The sequence below is a fragment of the Electrona antarctica genome (genome assembly GCF_951216825.1).
Source record: "Electrona antarctica genome assembly, chromosome: 11".
Taxonomy (NCBI): Eukaryota; Metazoa; Chordata; class Actinopteri; order Myctophiformes; family Myctophidae; genus Electrona; species Electrona antarctica.
This window is the reverse complement of record NC_136792.1, coordinates 25,416,973-25,438,005: the sequence shown is the minus strand read 5'-3', so window position 1 is coordinate 25,438,005 and position 21,033 is coordinate 25,416,973. Positions and strand designations below refer to the sequence as shown.

The following is a 21,033-nucleotide window of genomic DNA, read 5'->3' as shown; positions in this document are numbered from 1 at the left end:
TGCTTATGGCGACGACGATCTAAGATGGGCGATCCAGTTCTGTGCTAACAACACAGCTAGCTAACCGGCTAACGTGAGTAGCATTTTGGCTCGAGCAATCGAACGCGCTATAAAAGCTCAATTGCCGGAGGCCGTCGGCAATGGCGATAAGCGTCACTATCAAAATTAGGCTTCAATTGACTTTAATCGTCGGCAATGGCGCGGAGGGTGTTAACCAAATGTCTGAATGTGTGTCTGAATGTCTGAATGCGTGTCAGAAACACTGCAATAGCTCCTCACTGCCTGCACCAATCACTCCCACTTTTCACACAGGCATTGACCATAATAATATGGAGGTCTTAACGAAGCCCGTTTTTCAATTTAACAAATTATAGATTAATAATGAATTTATTAGTGAATTAAAAATGCGAAAACACACACAGGGCGCAGTACCCCCACGGCCACAATATCTCACAATGGGTAAGGGCTAGTACATATAATTCCGGGGGTCAGGATCACTGATATATAGTAAGATACAGTTTTCAGAAAACTAAGGATTTAGACGACATTTGTAGAATCGGTCTTAATATCGGGGTTAATATTATACAACCACAGAACTGTCTTTGTATATTACTAGAATTTTGCTGCCCTTTGGGCGGCTCATCCTAGGGTTACGTTGCAGCTCAATATGGGAAGAAACATCCGTTACATGTGACAGCTGTGTCACATGTAACGGATGGCTACACATCGTGTAGACACACGCACACGCTGGGTAAATAGTATGGGTACTGCGCGCGCACACACACACACAAACACACTCACTCGCAACCCCCACCCCACACACACACACACACACACACACACACACACACACACACACACACACACACACACACACACACACACACACACACACACACACACACACACACACACACACACACACACACACACACACACACACACACACACACACACACACACACACACACACACACACAGGTGCGTCGCAGTTGTCATGTTTCCATTAATTAAACGGGTCGCGCAATTTTCGTGTTTACATTAATGAAACTGGTGGTGCAATTGTCGTGTTTGCATGAATTAAACGGTGTATGTATGTAATCGCGCCGCTGTCCATCCAAGTCCGAATGAGTGTGTGTGTGTGTGTGGGACTGTGTGTGTGTTGGAAGACGGGGAACAATGTTGCCAGGGTCGCGAATTGTAAGCGAGTTGTAGTGTGTGTAAGTAGCGTGGTGAAAAGCTTTGTTTCTGGGCCTGTTTTCATAGACCTGGCAACAGTGGCCCGTGTGTGTGTGTGTGTGTGTGTAGTGTTGTGTTCGTGTTGTTCTTTTAATGTGTGTGTGTGTGTAGTGTGTAACTTCCGGTGGTGTAATCGGAAGTGAGAAAGGTAACATTAAAACTTGTGGGTCACGTGGTGGGCTTTGAGCAAATGGGAGAGGGAATGTAGTGTTGCCAGGTCCGCGTATTGTAAGCGAGTGGTAGTGTGTGTAAGTAGCGTGTTGAATGGCATTTTTTCTGGGCTTGTTTTCATATACATGGCAACAAATTAGCAACAGTAGCCAATGAGAAAACAGGATGCAGTGTTGCCAGGTCCGCGAGTTTTAAGCGAGTTGTAGTGTGTGTGAGTAGCGTGTTGAATGGCATTTTTTCTGGGCTTGTTTTCATAGACCTGGCAACAGTGTTCCGTGGCCCGTGTGTGAGTGTGTGCGTGCGGGGGTGTGGGTTGTTGGGGAGATAGTGTTTGTTGTGAAGAAATACAATGCCGGCGTGGGTGTGGAAGGGAGGCAACGTTGGTGTCAGTGCAATGAGTAATGTTCCGCGGGTGGTGTTGAGGGTCGGCGTTCGGCGCGATATGAGGAGATAGCGGCCGAATGACGCGGAGGGTAAGTGTGTGACGTCACTGCCGTGTGAGTGTAGTGTGTTGCAGTGTGTCAGTGACGTATGCAGTGTGTGACTTTGGGTCCCTTTTCCTGGGTTGGGTACAACTTCTCACTTGTATATATAATAGATATTGTTTTCATGGCAAAAATACTTTCAATTTGAGAATTGGCTACAGCCTCAATGATTTGTGTTGCGTTCAATTAATTGACTTCACAACATTTCTTGGCCTACTCCTAATTAGCCCTTCGCAAAGTCCCTACCCAGGGCCAGTACCCAACCCGTCATTGTCCAATAGGCATGTTATCAGCGAGGAGACAGGGCAAGCTGTCCTTCTCACCCATTGAGATGCATGTTAAATAACGGGATTTCTCCATATAAATAATTGATCATTTCAGTAGCAAGAGCATCAAAATGTCTTCTAAATCTAGTCAACCAGGCCTGCAGTAGGCTATGCACTGGACACATGTGCATGACATTTAAATAAACTAGACATACGAGGAAATGGCAGAGGGAAAAACAGTAACCAACATCAACTTTTAACGACCACTCGACAGGAGTTTTCATGTTGCATGGTAAGACTACGGTCATTAGTATAATTGCCATCACCTGGGCAGGTCAGTCGTGTAACTTTCCTGACGTTAAGCTGCCTACTGTATGTGTTCAACAACACAGCCATGCAAAATAACACCGACAGCTATGAGGTGGCGAAAGCTTGTCTTGCATGGCAACGGTCGCTAAACAATTTGGATTGGCATTGGACAATCGCTTTTTGGGGTGGGTTTTAGCGAAGGAGTAATTGGATATTTGGATATTCTGAAGTGTGAACTAAGTGAATAAAGATATGTACAATATATAATATGGAAGCACATAGTGGTATCAATTAAGCCATATCGCCTGGCCATAATAAATTGTGCTCATGATTATTGTGTGGCGTTGAAGGGCGCTAGACTGTCTGAGAGAGGAATTTAAGCATTCATACCAGCCTGCACACCCGTGTGCTGAATGAACCATTTCAATTTATTCAAGACAGCTGTGCTTTCGACACATGAAGGCATCGGACTACTTTACAGTGACATGTTGATTGCGTAGCCTCTTGATCAAAAGATGGGGAATTGTGTAAAGAGAGCTACCAGTGTGGTTAAGGAGCACAATGAGCTGTGATTGGTCAGCAAGCCAAACAACTTCTCTGAAAGAAAAGTCTGTTATTTTAAAGTGGGTCTCAATCTTGGCGGCCAAACTAAAAGTAAAGTGTGATAAGTGATTCCAGTCGAGAAACACTGTGGCAATGTTGGCGGATTGTGAGTTTTAACGACTTGTATGGTTGCATGTTCATACAAAAGAAAAACAAGTAAGATGGTTACTTTATTCCATTATAATAATTTGTTTGCGCAGACGTGGAGGGAAGTGGAAGTGTAGTTGAGGAATGGAGTGAGTGAGTGAGTGAGCGAGTGATACAGAAAGACAGGTTTTTCTTTATCTATGAAATGGAAAATGCAGAGGGCTTTATTCATAAAACAGCCAATTGTTCAATATTATTTTCATATTCAATTCAATACTCAAATGACCACAAAACAGGTTGGAATGGCCCTTTAAATAATTGAAGCAGTAAGGTTCATTCAACTCTATTCATGTGGTCAACGGCATTAAACTGTACTGACAGAAATCACGACCTGGAGTTCTCCCCATCACCGGAATGGAATCTAACACCATTGCATGTGCCAAGGTAATGAGAGGATGGAGTTTCCAGCCTCAAACAAAGCCTTTATAATTAAGACATTTATACATTTCTTTTTTTAAAAGGTGTCAAAAGGTGTTGAAGGTGTCAATACTACTATCAAAGTATGATACTTAATTTTTCTTTTTCAATTTCACAACAGCAGCTTTTAGGCACTCAACCATTATCCCAAACACAGCTGTTCATATTCATAAATGGCGTTCACGTCACAAACCCGGAACACAATCCAAGACCAATTCAAGGTGGAAGCAACCCCCCCCCCCAATTTAAAATCGCACACCTCTAGAGATTCCTGTACTGTAGCATTAAAATTGCTACCAATGCAAGCATCTCTAGCTCCTTGTCCAAAATCCAAGCAATATTCAAGGCCTTTTCGATTATAGCATAATCAAGAACATTTCAACGCTTTTTCTAAAGGTTATTACACATCACCAGTGCGGGGTGTGTGTATATATGTGTGTGTGTGTGTGTGTGTGTGTGTGTGTGTGTGTGTGTGTAAATTAGCTATTTGCATCTTTAAAAAATCACACCCGTGTGAACTGAGTGGTGCAAGGTCTTATATAGCCTGATCAGCTGTGGTCTGACGTAATGTCAGTGACCATAGTAACCATGCTCATTTTTCTGGGTCCCACGTACAGGTACACACATACATAGACACATAGATACAGACAAAGCTGGTTGTTGGAGTGGTTTGCACCACTCAAAAATATATGCCGCACTGGGTTTTGATATATTGGCAGAATGTGGTTTGTTTGTGTTCATTTCTGTGCTAAAAGAGTGCATTTGGGACCATCATGTATGTGCTAAAGGAGTGCATTTGGGACCATCAACATGAGACTAAGGAGTGCATTTGGGACCATCAACATGAGACTAATTTTTGAGACATTTTCGGAGAAAGATATTTGTTCAATGTTTGAAGTTACATCAGGGCAAGGTAATATCACACCTGAAAGTGTAATTTTGCTTTAATGACACTATTCTCCCTGTATGTATGACCATTCCAAACATGAGAGCCAAAAGAAATAAAAGGAAGTCCAGCAGTTTATCTCCTATCTCCATTATCTTGTTCAGTTCATCCAGAATGATCTTAGATTGACCCAAACTCTGCCTGTCTCCTCCAACTTACAATAAACCACATCCTTCTTCTGGTCGCATCTACTCCAGAAAGGTGCACACAATAAGGCTTGCGGGGCTCTGTGCCATGCTGCGTATGGCTCGTGTTAGTCAGCGTCACAAAACCACCTACGCTCCCAACCTCCCATGGCAAAGGGCTTCAGCCGTGGCTCTCTCCCAGCACGGCGGTCATTAGCACTTCCATCTGACATGGCCCACTTCCATTCATGAGCTCGGTAGGGAGACGTGGGGGCACACTCACTGCCAAGGCGCGTGCGCGCGCGTCACACACACACACACACACACACACACACACACACACACACACACACACACACACACACACACACACACACACACACACACACACACACACACACACACACACACACACACACACACACACACACACACACACACACACACACACACACACACACACACACACACACACACACACACACACACACACACACACACACACACACACGAGTGTAACAGTGTACAGGTGTTATGGGAGGGGGGGGGGGGGGGTAGTGGGCAGGGCAGGGAGGTCTGATTGAATCTCTTTCCATCATCTCTCCCCCTACGTCTCACGTGAAGAAAATGCCTCCGCTTTCTTCTCCAGTTTAACCTGCACTAAGAAACTAATCGGAGACATAAACCTTGTGCCGCTCCTCGGCATACAGTAGATAATGAAACAAAACGGAAATGACAGTAAAACGTATTATTGCAAAATAATCTCTCTGCTTACTTACTGTTGCCCGCATAGCTTTTTTTCTCATTCAGATGCGGCTGTTCATGCAGTCACAGCGAAACAAGGACCAGGGGTGCTCCTGGGTCCGTCAGACCCCTGTCCCTGTCCCCCCACGCCCTCTTTCACTTCTTCACGCAGCCCTCATGGGAAACCACATGACCCTGCCGGGTTCAACCTCTCACTACTGCTGCTCGTCCCGCTTTCCAGCGACTCTGGCACCGAGTGTCCAGGAAGGCTGACGGGCCGCGTGGTGGTAGTGGTGATGGTGCAGGAGAGCAGGAGGACGCGGACAGGCTGCGTGGCTGGCAGCGGCGGCAGCATTCACGGAACGTGTTGTGGCGTGGAGCCCATGTTTACGGAGCCTGGCTCAGCCCCTCGTCTGCTCCACGGCGATGGTTGCTCTCTGCAGCGGCAGACGGCTCTATCTCTCTCTCTCACTCTCTCTCGCTCGCTCACTCGCACCCTCCCTCCCTCCCTCCGGGCTTCAAAACGCAGCCTTCCCACACAGCCAGTCTCCCCGGCAACCCCTTCAACAAATAAGCCCTGGCGATGTCCGCACCACACCGCGCCGTCACAGGAGGGACCACAGCTTAGAAGAGGACGAAGCCTCAGGAAAAGGTTGTAGGAGTGGGTGGGGGGGGGGGTGGGGGTCTGCTTCAGTTTATTCAGTTTCCTCCTTTGCCTCTGTCAGCGGTGACTGCGTGTGCTCTTGGGAGTGACTGCTGTGTACATTAACGTGGTTGATTTCAGAAGCATTCCACCGGTGGCTGATAACGGCACAGAGAAAGCGAGCCAGCACAAAAAAAAAAAAAAAATAGGCTACTGTAGCCTCCTGGGGAGTCCTTTGTTCTGCCTTTTTTTCTCTCTCTCTCCCGCCCACTACGACAACGACAATGACGAGACGCGGCTGAGCGACCCACGCAGCTACGGAGGCTGAAATATATAACTACACTAACAGTCTCCTCTTGTCCTCCTCCTCTGACCCACCCCCCCCAGCTCACACACACTCCCATTCAGAGAACACAATGCCATACATACAATTTTTATTAATACTTTTCGCAGGTGTGAGTAAAAACAAGTTGGCGGAAGGTGGAGTTTCAAGATACCGAGAGGTTTGTGTAATGACCCGCCCCCGCCTGCCTCTGATTGGGCTACCAAACGTCCCCTTCTGTGACGCAAGCCGAACTGCTTAGCCTCTAGTCAAGTGTCACATTCGCGAGCATGGAAATGTGCCGTTATCACAGTACCAGTAAATGGTGATGGCTCCCTTGCGACCTTCCCTACTTGCAGGACTCTGGGGGACGAGGACTTACTATTCTGTCCATATCGGGTTGCAACTCAAACGGGACTGAGTCAGCACAAGCAAATGTTTGACACGGCATCAGTGGTGTCTCTCGTGGCTCAAGTTGGCTTGAGACTAGGGGTGCTCCGATCACGTTTTTTGGGGCCGATCAGCTTTTTTGCTTCAATATATCAGACAAAGTGTTGAATGAAGAGAGGGTTGAATACAGTAACTAAACAAAAAACTCTAAACCTAGACCTGACTAAGGTATAGTAGGCTATAGTAAAAGAAAAACTAATTGGGACATTCCATATATTATGATGATAACTAGTCCAAGCTATGTTTTCATAGACACGTTTGCTTGGAAAACAAACCTGGCAACCTGCGCCCGTGGTCAGTTTCACTTTAACAAAACACAATGTTTTCATAGTCATAGACATAGATGTTTTCCAGGATAGAATCTCTATAGCCTATCTAGAGATGTCTCGATACTGTATCGGTATCGGAAATGTTCTGAAAAAAGAAAAGAAAAAGCAGGTGGACTTCAATTTATTTTTTTATATATTATTATATATATTATTCTCTGGTATCGGTATTCGGTATCAGTATCGGCTAACACAAAAATGGTGGTATCGGATTAGAAACGAAAATCGGGACATCCCTAATTGTGACCTCAGCCACAATATGAATTAAACTTTTAATTAAACTTGCATAAGTGCAGGCTACTGCTGCTGTGTGAATAACATGGATGATGACTGCAACTTGTTCCTGTTCGCAGATGACTCAGCACTGCTGGTCTCGGACAGGAACAAACTGCAGGTTGAAAAGGCCCTCAGCTCTGAACTCTGTAGAATCTGCACCTGGCTCGCGGAAAACAAACTAACTTTACACCTGGGAAAAACTGAATCCATTCTCTTTGGATCAAGCAGTAATCAGCAAGGCAGATGGCTTCTTGGTTGGAGTGGGTGACAATAGTATCACACAAAAAGATGAAATTACCTACCTAGGTTCCATCCTGGAGGCAAATCTTTCCGGTAATCAAAAAAGTCAACCAAAGAACAAGATTCCTATACAGGATCTCCTCACTGGTCGACAAAAACACCTTAGTGGTAAAATAGTGGTGTCATGCGGGAGGTGTGGATTGGGAGTCTAATGACTAGCCAGTCACGCAGATTGGAGTTTTATAGCTGTATAAGAATGTGAGAATGCCCCGATACTACTAGTAGGAGCTGGGCCAATCAGAGGCAGCCGGGGGCGGATCTATACTCAAGCCTAATGACGCAGTTTGATCACACAGCTCAGAGGCTGGCATCAAGAATCACATGTGCGTCTGTCGGGAGTTCTTCCCTCGGCAAACAAGCCCACTCGCAACTTGGCAAGATGTTTACTGTAAAACAGTAAAAGGCGAGCTGAGGGAGTAAGTAATGTTGTGTAATATTCTGTTAATATCTGTCCATTGTTCAAAGCCTGGAACGCCTTTGGGACGATCGCTTAAGTCAGGTACACACAATACAACTTTCTCAAAGATTTTCAGTCTATCACTCAGCATTCTTTAAGGCTTTTGTAAATGCACAATGCAGTTTCATATCGTTATAGTTTGTTTAGTTTGTTTATTTCAGTTAACGCAAATGTTTTTTCAATCTTATTTTTGATTTTGTTACTTTTCTAACTATACTAACCTTGGTACCAAGTGAAGAAAGTACCTCGGTGATGCAGACATTGCTTGCCTGCGAAATGTATCTTGGGAATGTAAAGGACTTCTTAGAGAAAGGCCAAAACAGACACAAAGGGGAATATGAATTGTTTTATTTCACTTAGAAAAATAAAGTCCGCTAGCTGTCCCTACAGTAGTACAACATACCGGTATATAATTTTATCTCCACCAGCCCGGAACGGCCGTGGGCAGGGATTATGTTTTCGCTCCCAGTGAGGCTGTCTGAGCAACCTTTCAAGTAGGCCAGGCCTCATGGTATCGCTAGAACAGGCCGCTTCAGCTTTTAGACGATTAACATTTCCTTGAGCACAAAAGGTCAAAACCGTTTTCGCTCATTCATGTATTTGGCCCCAGCTGTAGTACCAGCTGCAGTACCAGAATCGGCCACCATGACTTTAGTGCTTCACTTCTCCCTCTCTGTTCTCGGGGTCTAAACTAGTACTGCAACTATGGATTATTTTCTTACGGATTCCTTTTTAGATTAATTAAAATTTAAAATACATTTTTGTATATATTTTTATGAATCGACATTGTAATTGATGAATTTATTTTTTAGCGACTAAAGTCGACTAGTCCACTTAACTTTTGCAGCCTTCATGGTATATTTATTTATGCTACTGTACATAGACGTGTACAAGTAATGTACTGTGCGTGCGTGTGTGTTCAATTGAAAAATATGTACTCAAGCCTAGAAATAATTACTGTACTAATAAATCAGGGACACAATTCTGTTTAAAGGGCCACATCGGCCATTTTAAACCCAAGTCCTACTAATGTTCATTATAAGATCCCATCTACTCATCTACTGGTGCATCACGGACAGTTCAGAAACCTGCCTAACAGTGACATCATTGGTAGGCAGTTTCGGTCATTTCAAACAAGATTTAAAACTTTATTTTGCTTTTTTTTTTTTTATTAATGCAAGAACAATGGATTCCATTTCAGCATGCTAACTTTCCAGGACGAGAAAGGCTGTAGTTTCTATTATCTTAGAAATCCCATCAATGATGTCACTGGTAGGCAGGTTTGTGAACTGTCCATCGTATAATGAGTTAGAAAGTAGGGATGGGTAAAAGTGTCTGAAATGAAAATCATTTATTAAAAATTAAATATTAACGATTACTCGACTAATCAATAGTCAACGTAGGGGGGGCATCAATTGTGGGAAAAACTATGTTTTCTGCTATCCATCCACATAAATGTTGCCTCAATCAGACAGGCTAATAACAGATACCATTAGCTAACAAAATAAATGCTATCCTCTAAAATGTGGTTACTATGGGCCCATAACAATATAGCCTTTGCAACAGATTTTTTGTATTATCGATTTTGATCATATTAACGATTAATTGATGAATCAGACCCATTGTTATTAGCAGATGATCATGTAAGGTGTCTAACACAGAGAAAATAGCCAATCTACAAGCTCACCTGATGCATTGCAATTAACTTTTATAATCAATTATGTTTGATTTGCACCGAGTGTGTGTGTGTGTGTGTGTGTGTGTGTGTCACAGCATGCATACATAAATGCATGCACGTCGCCTTGAAATGAAGGTATAACGTTTCCATAGAGAAATGTCTTCCCTTATAGGTGCAGGCTAGCGTCTATGTAACGTTACACCAAATAAAGCAATCCCCCTTTTTTTCTGTGTCAGCTAAATGGTTTCAAATAGCCATTCTGCTGTTGACTTAGGTCGTTTTGGATTCATCCCCCATTGTCACGGTCAACAATGGGGAGAGGATTTGGATTTGGATACTGTAGTTTCACGTCTTCCAGTTTATGACAAGAACTCTGTGGTTACTTCCAAACATACAAAATAGGAAGCGGTGCGGATTAAGGAACTGGACCGCTACAGTGGTTGTGGTGGACACCTTCTACCTGACTAATCGAATAAAACAGAGTTGAGAAAAATAATAAAAAACGAATAATATTTGGTTAAAATCCCAAAAAAGGTTAGTCCCAATCCTTGATTCCGATTGGCTGGTGGTCACTCTGCAATACATACAAACTCTGCAATACAATACAATCAATGATTGAATAGAATCAAAGGTAAGACTAGAGACAGAGAGCAGATCGCTAAATGAAAATGAAACAATCTGAAACCTTACAGATAGTCAGCATGTCATAAGGCATGCAGTTAAAAACAGCCACTAACAAGCCTGCAGTTCACACCTTGGTGTTACTGTGTGTCCACATTGTACTATAGGTATTCACAGCCCCCAGTTTCTCTCCATTTTCACTCAACAGGCTGTATTTCTTTTTAAATTATCTTCATTAAATTGCTCTAAATTACTTTTGCATTAAGTCAGCTTATGTCATCAGAGAGAGAGAGAGAGAGAGAGAGAGAGAGAGAGAGAGAGAGACAGAGAGAGACAGAGAGAGAGAGAGAGAGAGAGAGAGAGACACTGCATTAGTTCCTGCCTGGGCTCCTACGTAGGTAGCACTCGTCCACACACGTCACTGGCTTCCTGTCGTTTCCCGTCCGCCCAGCTGCCGTGCCACATCAGCGCACGGTAAACAATTAAAGAGGAACAAATAGTGAGAAACCTGAGCCCTTGAGTCACCGGCGAGAGAGGGACGTCAGAGCCTAACAGCCGTGAATGTGCACAGCAGCAGCAGCCCTGTTCTCTGGGGTAATAAACCACAGCAGCAGCAGCCCTGTTCTCTGGGGTAATAAAACACAGCAGCAGGCAGCGGTAGGGCGCAAATCAACCTGCAACTCTTATTTTACCTCCCTCTATGAGCTTGTATATCAGCAATTTTTTAATGGCCAGCGAGAACCATTCGCCCAACAAACCTCAAATAAGACACGTGTTGCACGGCTGCACGCCACCACAGAGAGTGCAGTGCCCGGCATTGAGTCGGTCGGATACACTGTCCAGGACCATCCACATTACGTTATTGGGTACAGGCTTTAGTTCCGACATACTAACAGTCACAGTCATTAGACCGACATCCTACCCCAAACCCTAACCCCGGGGTGTCCAAAGTGGGGCCCGCGGACCAGTCATTAGACCGACATCCTACCCCAAATCCTAACCCCGGGTTGTCCAAAGTGGGGCCCGCGGGCCAGTCATTAGACTGACATCCTACCCCAAACCCTAACCCCGGGGTGTCCAAAGTGGGGCCCGCGGGCCAGTCATTAGACCGACATCCTACCCCAAAGCCTAACCCCGGGGTGTCCAAAGTGGAGCCCGCGGGCCAATCATTAGACCGACATCCTACCCCAAACCCTAACCAAAGTGGGGCCCGCGGGCCAAATGCGGCCTGGGGACAGATTCCATACGGCCCACGGCTTCATACCAGAAGGTCATATTACCAATATTTTTACATTGACATTTTTTTAATAAACCTGGGCATTTCCCAGAGTATAATGTCAGGATTCCTTGTTGTCTCATTCTGAAGGGGTTAAAAAAGGCAATTTTATTTCATGTTTTACCTTGCACGTCTGGCTACATTTTGTAATGTGAAATAAGGCTGAAAAGTTACTTTTGTATTTGTTCATGGCACACCTAACAAAAGACCATATATATGAAATATTGATGATGATAGTTACTTAAAATCATTTAAATGAGATGCAAATGTATGTGACTTTGTTATAGTCCGAAGGCACATTTATGTCAGTTGAGGAGATGTAGTTGGCCCTTGGATGTTTTAATATTTTCTATTATGGCCCCCTTTGAAAAAGGTTTGGACACACCTGCCCTAACCTAACCCTAACCGCAAGCACGATGCAACGCATGTCGGATCAACCTATGTTGGATAAGCGTGCGCACCCCACTTTATTTACCTCCTCCCACAGGCTGTGCATCCTATGGATTCAGTATACTGTTAGCTGTCAGGCAATGGTCTGGCTCAAGCCTTTTTCCTAGAAGAGGAGCTACTTTAGGAAAGCCGGGGCAGCACCTGTAAGCAGGGATTGTTAGGTGGAAGGAGGACGAGGACGTAGGACGAAGGGTACGTACTCCTGGGGGAGGCTACTCGCTAGCAGGTTATTTTTTTAATATATATATTTTCGATGACCCAAAATAAATCTACGACACGGGAACCCCTGGTCTAGGGAGTGTCAGGAGTGTTTCACTGATTAGTTGATTGAGGCAGCACAGTGAAAGGCTGTACTAGATACCGATTCCATGAAAGGTGTTTTTTATAATCGGGTAGAGAACAACTTGCACCTGCTAACAATTTATCACAATGTTATTTTCATTACTCTTGGCAGAAACTCCCACGTTCGTTGGGGATTTAAGACTCTTACTTGGCTAATAACAAGTGTCAAGATGAGAGCTTTACATGAAGCGAGAGAGCGACAAATTGGTTCACAACTAATGCAAATGCACACACAAGACGAAACAATGACATTCCTGTCGTATACATTAGTTCAAGAGTAAAAGGGCAGTGGGGACTGGGGGGGGCCCATACCAGCCAGGGGAAAACAGCTTGGTGACTAATGCATTAGTTAGACACAAGTATTGACAAACAGACAGATTCATCAGTTTCCAACTCGCTCACAAACTAAAAGGCCAGAGCAGGAGAAATGTTGGTCTGGGGGAGGATTAAATGGATGGAAACAGTGAATCATGCCATGGCCAAAGTCATAAAAAAAGCAATTATCTCAAGTAATGACCCCCTTGGCAAAGCTTTCTCTCCATTACGTAGGGTTGCTCAACTGATCAAAAGAAAACAAAAATCTTCATTATGTTATACAATAATCATGAAACTTTACTCAAATATCTCATACGGCTAGCTGTTGCGCCTTACCTTCGTCTCTTCACCATTAAAGAAGGACTAATAACCACAACACTGTACAGCCCATCACCTCATCCATCAGACTGACAGAGGAACAATACAATCACAGAGGCCATTACATATCATTGGGCCAAAGATATGACACTGATGAGTGATAATCACATCAATCATAACTAATGGGGATTACAATATTCTGCAAAATAAGTGTGATCATCATTTTAGTTGTATTCGTGCAACCCTACCCTACCATGACTCACAGTAGTTGGTCCAGTCTCTAGTTAATACCAGCCAGAGGCTGCAATAGGCACCAGGTACAAAGAGATTAATTAGTGTCCCAGTCGGTAGAGCTCTCGTCTTTGGAACAAAAGGTCATCATGGTTCGATCCCGGGCCCCGCCAATTTAGTGGATGAGTACTAGCAGGGCTTGGGTGCGGAAAGTTGTGCGGTAACTATCCATCTCCCAGGGGTCTAGCGCATTGTAACAGGGATAGACTCCCATGCTCTCGGCTGATACCGATAATAAAGCTCTACGATCTATACTTCAAAAGAATGAGGTGTCCTTGCACTGTCCCCATGCTAAAAAAGCTTAAAGGTGGAGGGGTCAGCTATCGCTGTGAATTCTCTTCACTGTCACTACAGTGCTGCATCACTCTGTCAGGGACCAGAGCCCTCCGGTGGTCCCTACTCCTCACTCCCCAGCTGTCACCACATTCACACGCCTCCTCAGACAAACACAAGACCCTCCCAAGACCTCAGACAAAGACCAGGTGGGTGCTAAGGTCAGGTCTCCGTCTGGTTCTTCTTGTAGCTCTGAGGTCTTCTGCAAAACCAAACCCATATGCACTATGCACACACCCTGCAATCAGCAGTGAAAAGCTTGCAGTCTAAATCAGAGAGAATATTTTATCTGGTGTTGCCAATAAAAACTCTCCACCAGTAGTAAACAAACAAACTGCGTTGATAAAAACATTGTTTTGAAAAATGCAATAAGCACGAATTGTTCCTCCTCATCAGAAGTCTTGTCAAGTCATGATGTAAATAATAAATATACATGACCCCAAGATGCAAGTGCAGCAATTGTACACGGCAGGGAAGAAGAGAGCTTCACTTTTCTGCATTTTATAAAGTTCCCAATAAACTTTGATAGCTATGGGCCTGGGGACTGCAGTGGCTCAGGATGTAGAGTGGCAAATATGGAAACCATAAGGTTCCAACGTTGTGTCAAAGGGTCCTTAAGCAAGACACTGAACCCCTAACTGCTCCCGATGCATGGTGTCACTGCCTTCGGTGGCTGAATGTGAAACACCCATTGTTAAAAACTTTGAAGGCCCTGTAGAAATGTAGACCATTTATGTAGGAGGAGGCCACGTGACCATACAGAGATAAGGTTTCTAAATTCCATGCAGGAACACCAGCCATCACAAAGCAACACAACAGGCACAATTTGATATCTACATGAACAAAGGCCTTTCGGAGGCGGGGTATTACCAGTGTGGAAGGTGACAAGGCAGTTGGAGAATGATGTTTGTTGTGGCAATGCTAATATTAGTGAGAGCCTTATCTGTGCAAAGGCGAGTCAGGGGAGAGGCAAATGGTGGAAAAAGACACTCCCCCACTGTGGGTGCGAGGCCGCCCCTAGGCAGTCACGGACACTTAAGCAAATCAAAGTGATGAGCGTCAAAATGACAGGGAAATCACCCAGGCTTGTCATGGCCACTCAATCTCAGCCAGACACCGAAGGGAGATGAACGGGAGGCATCACCTTCTATCTTTAACTCAGACGGTTGACAGCTAGTATCAGGACAAAAACGACAGACAGAGAGAGGGCTGATAGTCAACAAGCACCTGTCACCTCAAATCTACTTTGCAGAGGCGGTCAAGCGGACAGAGCATCACATGAGGGTACTTTCGGTACAGAGTTACACTCTGGAACTCTCCGAAGGCAGTGAGCATTTCTAGTTCACACCTGAAACAGACAGGCCACCAAAAGGCATCAGGTTTCATGTGTAATTCCCCAGAGGTGGCTCATTTACATTGGCCCAACACATCACACCCACACTAGACTCTGGGGCAATCTAAAGTCATACAAACAGGTTGGACAATGTTCAGATACTGCAAATGCAATGAAAATCTTCCCGATTATTATTGTGGAATATTGTAATCCTGATTATTAATCTATTATTAATCTGTCACATGAGTTTTGGGCGGGACTCACTGGTAGGTGAGTCAGTAAGATACAACAGAAGTGACAAATCAGAAATGTGTGTGGAGAGGAACAAATTGGCATAATGACTGAATTGGGGGAGAAAAAGGGGTAAAAAATGCCGTAATGCCGTTGTTGCTCATTGTGGCTCCCAGTGTCATGTCTTTGGTCACATACTGTCACATGTAATTGCCTCACTGATTTTATTGTTCCTCTGTGAGCCTGATTGGAGAGACAAGTTATTGATGCTCGTTTAATTGACGGTGAAGAGATGAGAGCAAGCTGACACTAGACAAAATATGTTATTAATTGGCAATTATGATTATAAACAGAATAATAACAATTTCTGATTATTTTTGATTAATTGTGCAACAGTTAATCAAACTATTCCATTTAAAGGGCCACTTCACCTTTTGCAACCAGATCTTGTTTTAATGATGTTTGGGAGACACGAAACACTTTTCTGTGGTTTTTATGTAGTTTATGTGTTTTAGATATTGTAATATTTCAAAGTGTCTGTGATGTCACAGACACTGGTCTCACTTACATCCTGGACTACATGTTGTCTCAGTAAGACAGCCCTCCCCCTCTCCACAAGGTGGGGTGAGTGCACCAAAGCATTATGGGCATTGTAGTAATCCAGCAATCCAGTCAAACCCTAGTCAAACATACATACTACATAATTTTTCTGGCAATAGAGTGCAAAATTCTAATTGTGCTACTGTTATCTACTACAACTACTATTAACATTGAGTGACTGGAGTTTCTTCCAGCGGTGAAATGTCCCTTTAAGATGCTGTGATGTTTATTTTAACAAAATCAATGTCAAATAGCTCTACATTCCTATAGTAATCATAGAGTGTTTGTGTCAGTAACAGGGGTCTCCTCGTCTAATTTACAGGAAACACTGACAAAATGTGCTTTGGAAATATTATGTGGTTTCATAAGTGCAAATTAAATTCAACATAGCGGTATTTGTCTGCCCTAAATCAAAGTTCAAAGATAGTTTTGGACAGATATCAACTGGAGAAAAAATATTGTTTTCACTTAAGGTTGAGCCCAATACAAATAAGACCAAATCTTTCAACCGAACAAGACAATTTATTCAATTAATGTATCATAGCCCAGGCGGTGGCGTAACCGTCTGGGCACCCGACTGGTAATCCAGTCGCAGTGTGCCACAGGTTCGACTCCCGAGCCCGACACGGCCTTTACTGCATGTCTTCCCCCATCTCTCTCCCGTTTCCTGTCAGCCTACTGTCTGTCCCTTCAAAAACCAATAAAAGGCGTAAGCCGCAAAAAAAATCTAAAAATAAATAAATTAATGTATCATAATTGCAAACAAAGTGTGTGATGTAGTGAAGAGCAGGAGTTTTAGCTACTTAAGCCCCAATTTTATATGAATATAACCGACCTACAAGCTTGCGTTGTGAGCCTGAAGTTTGGCTTTTTTCGGTATAATCAAACCCCCATGAACCCCAGGTGGAAGTGGTTAAGCCTACCTGTTGGGGACCCTCTCCGTTGACCATGGCTGGCGGCGGTGGTGAGGCCAAGTGAGGGAGTTCAGGGCTGAGAAGCTGGCCGGACTCCAGAGGTGGTGTGTGGTCTGCCATGTTTCCCTCATTCACACCACTGAAGAGGTACTCCTACAAGGACATGTAGAGATTATTAACAGAACAGTCAATGCTAAAGGCCTAATCGCACAAGTGTCATGATTAAGAGGGGTTCCGGCACATGTCATTAGGCCTTTGTTAACGGAGCAGTAAACGTTAAAGTCCTATGGTACAACTCTCATGATTAAGAGGGGTACCACAGGCTACCGGCACGTCATTACTGGCTTGGTTAAAATAAAAATCAGCTAGGCCACAGGTCTTCCAACGTGCCTAGCAGGGAGAGGGAACTCAGGCAGCTCTACCTGGAGCGGGTTCTCAAAGATGATGTGGATAAGCTGTCGAAATTCAAGATCTGCATCGAGGACCCTCCCAGGCGTAAACACATTGATATTTCTGGGCAGAGCAGTGCTCGCTGACATCATGAAGGACAACGACAACTTCTGGCTTAGTGGCTTACCAGAGAGGAATACCAGGAGAAGGGAGTCTGCATGCTGGAGAAGCTAGAAGTTGCACACCGGCCGCGTTTTTCGCGAAACCGATGGAGAAACGCCGCTAGAAATCCGAATTCGCATCCGATTCGCGCCCGATGTGTGGAGACCTTTACTGTCAGATAAAGCACCACCCGTCTCTGAAGCCCGAGTTATTCTGGTATATTCTGGCATTCTGGGTGTGCAGATTTTCAAACTAGGGATGCAATCATGCAACGATCATAGATTTTAATGTATTTTGTATGCATTGATGAATTATTGTTCGAGGGTAAAGTTTTGTGGTTTCATGATCATTTTACACGTTCATTTATTCCACTGCACTATAAAATCACCTGAGTATTTGTAAAGGTTGAGTGATACTTCTCAACCTTAGCCATTAGGCTTCACGAGCTACCAGCCTACCTCAAAATGACCCGATTCACCAAGGGTTAAAGAGCTTGATACAGAAGACAGTTGTACATACAGTATATTGAAAAAAGGTGGAGATGTGGGCACACAAAATAGTTATAAAGGAGGAAAAACTTTATTAAACCTATACCGGTCTTCATCTACAAGCTCAAAGCACATCATGTGTTGTGTCATTGTGTGAGCTTGTAAAACGGCCATTTTCGGTGTGCGACACCAACGTCTAAATTAGCTTTCAGTTATTGAGCCTATTGTAGGTTTCCATTCTGGGAGTATCCATTTTGTATGATGCAAGTTAACATATAAATAGATAATGAACTGCAGAGTAAGAGCAAACACATGATTTGGCTCCACATGGGACCAGACCAATTCCTAAAAGACAGCGGTCGGCAAGTAGCACACTGGGCTTCCATGAAAAATGGCTCTATTGGAAATCTATATGTGCCCAAGCTTAATTAAGCAAATCCATATGTGCCCAAGTTTAATTAAGCACTGGAAGGCTTTTTGATTTCTCTCTTCTTTTTTGGGGGGAGGGTTGGGGGGGGGCTGTTATTAATATAAATAAGGCTCACTGGGTTTTTCCACGTGTAAAATCTTTCCCTAGCCATTTTGAGAAATAGCATCTAAAATCCTGCTTCAATAAAAGGTCAGCTTAATAATGCGCAAGGTAATAAAAACAACTGAGCTGATGGTATTAATGGAATGATTGTAAAGCTTAAAGGGGAATACCACTCATTTTCAACATTTTACTATGTCATGATGACATCATCAAGATGTGATTCACCATGTTAATGATTTTTTTCAGACCTCCAGTTCTAGGAAAACACAGAATGGGGGGACTTTTTTATTAACAGCTCTAAGGTATATTAATGACATAGTAAAATGTTGAAAATGAGTGGAATGCCCCTATAAGTAAATATGATTGTCGTCTCCAACAAGTGACATTTAGGTTTGGAAAATCATTGGGGAGTTTTGCAATCATTTTTGCCAGGGTTTATGCTTGCAGTCTAGTAGCCTGACTCGCCTCTAGTCTAGACAACACAACCTCCTTTAAAGCACTCTTTTGTAGTCTCAGCCAAGCAATTTAAAACAAGGTTTAACAACTTAAAATTACATTATTTATTCAGCCTTGCATTTTCTAGCTCCCCTGAAAACATGTCCAGTGACTTTGTTCACAAGTAGTTGGAGGAAAGGAAATGAAAATAAATGTACCAGAGAGTAGAGACTGTCGTCAGGTAAGAGTGAGCAACTCTAGCACATTTGCCTGGAAACACCTTAGTTTCACCTTTAGCAAAGAGAAAAGGGAAAGTACGGTATGACAGGAGAGAATAGGTAATATAGCATAATTTTCAGTAGAGCAGGGCAATATATTGATACAGTATATCATGATGAAACCAGACATGTGAAATTTTGCTTATAATAACGATGATAGCGTTAATGTTGTCTAGGGCTGTAACAATCAATTATCTTCTTAGTAATTATTCTATTGATTCCTTTATCGATGAATCGGATAATAGAGTCAGAGAAGCGAGTTCTTCGGATATGGATTCTCATATTCGACTACATTGATTACCGGTAGTCTGGTCAAATAATTAAGCCATATTGTATATAAAAAATAACTGATCTGCAAGCTCACATCACAAGTGTCACATCACGACACATTGTGAGATAAATACTGCACTCCTAATGTGTTGTCTTTTCCCGACTATAAACGAATCCCTGGCTAATAAGCCTTATATATGCCTTAATAGTTAATACATTATACCGTAATTGTCCTATATGGCCTGGACGGCTGGCGTAGTGGTCCGGGCACCTAGCCTAACAGCGTGTTGCGAGTTCGACACCCGATCCTGAGTTGTCACTCCCCAATCCCCATCTCTCTCTCCCCATTTCCTGTCAGACTGTATACCGTAATTTCCGGACTATAAGCCGCTACTTTTTCCCTATGCTTTGAAACCCTGCGGCCTATACAACGGTGCGGCTAATCTATGGATTGCGCAACCACGATCCCGTCCACCGACCATTATACAGGCTGACTAAAAAACTGAATAACTCCTAATCTACGGAGCGCTCCATGGTTTGGATAAAATGTGCGATGTTCGGAGGTCTTCGCTGATTATCCGGTGGTTTAGATGCAAACATTGGCGCTTTCTAGAGCAAGGATGGCTTCATTTTAGCTCACTAGCATTGATGCTATTTATTTAGCATTAAGATGGACGCTCCAAACAGGAAACAGTGCCAGTATGTGCTCCGTGTAAATAGGCTCAGCCCTATGGGCTCGGCACTCGGCAGTCGGCAGTTGGCTCTGCGTCCAGCAGGTGGCAGCATATGGGTTAAAACAGCTATAACGGCTTATAGTCCAGTGCGGCTTGTATATGTACACATTTGGGTTTCCCCCTAAATTTAGCTGGTGCGGCTTATATTCTGGTGCGCTTTATATTCCGGAAATTACGGTAGTGTATACCATCTAATAAAAGGCCCAAAAACAATAATTATCGTATATAACAAAAATTAGAAATGAAAAACACCTTAAATATTTTATTTATTATATTAATAGTCTGTCTTTCACTCAATAATAGGGACCGCTTGCATCAAAGGTTGAGGATGTCATCCATGTGTTGTCCAGCCCTATGGAATGTATGGAATGCATGTGTTTTAAATATTTATTTAAAATATCCACATGGGACCAGACCCATATGGAGTGTGCTCTACCGACTGCTACCTGGACACAAACGGCAGATCTACAAGCTCACAGCATGTCATATTACTTGTTTCGAATATCCAAAGTATTAAGTAGTTAACAGTCTTAACTCAAAATGTATACATCACATTACACAGTTTAGATCTTTGGATTAAATCGGAGAGCAGACCCGTGTGAATTTGGTGATGTAAAAAGAATATCTGTAGTGTAAAAATGACACATTCATGGAATGTTAATCTACATTGCTTCCTGTGTCGGAATAGCTCAATAGGAAGAGCACTTGTCTCTGAACCACAAGGTTGTGGGATCGAATCCTGGCATAAGCAACTCAGCATATAAGCAATTTGGCTCCCTGGGCTCCACGATCTGGCTTACAAGAGCATTGTAAAAG

The 21,033-nt window shown here is 43.6% G+C and overlaps 1 protein-coding gene across 1 annotated transcript in view; it reads right to left on the bottom strand.

The window, feature by feature from the left end:
* The window catches only part of fndc3a (fibronectin type III domain containing 3A), a 94,286-nt gene that overhangs the window by 69,509 nt on the left and 3,744 nt on the right, over window positions 1-21,033 (bottom strand). The window contains exon 2 of the mRNA XM_079513617.1: window positions 16,938-17,081. Coding sequence (XP_079369743.1) covers window positions 16,938-17,048 — 111 coding nt within the window. The 5' untranslated portion in view covers window positions 17,049-17,081. The remainder of the gene's footprint in view (window positions 1-16,937; window positions 17,082-21,033) is intronic.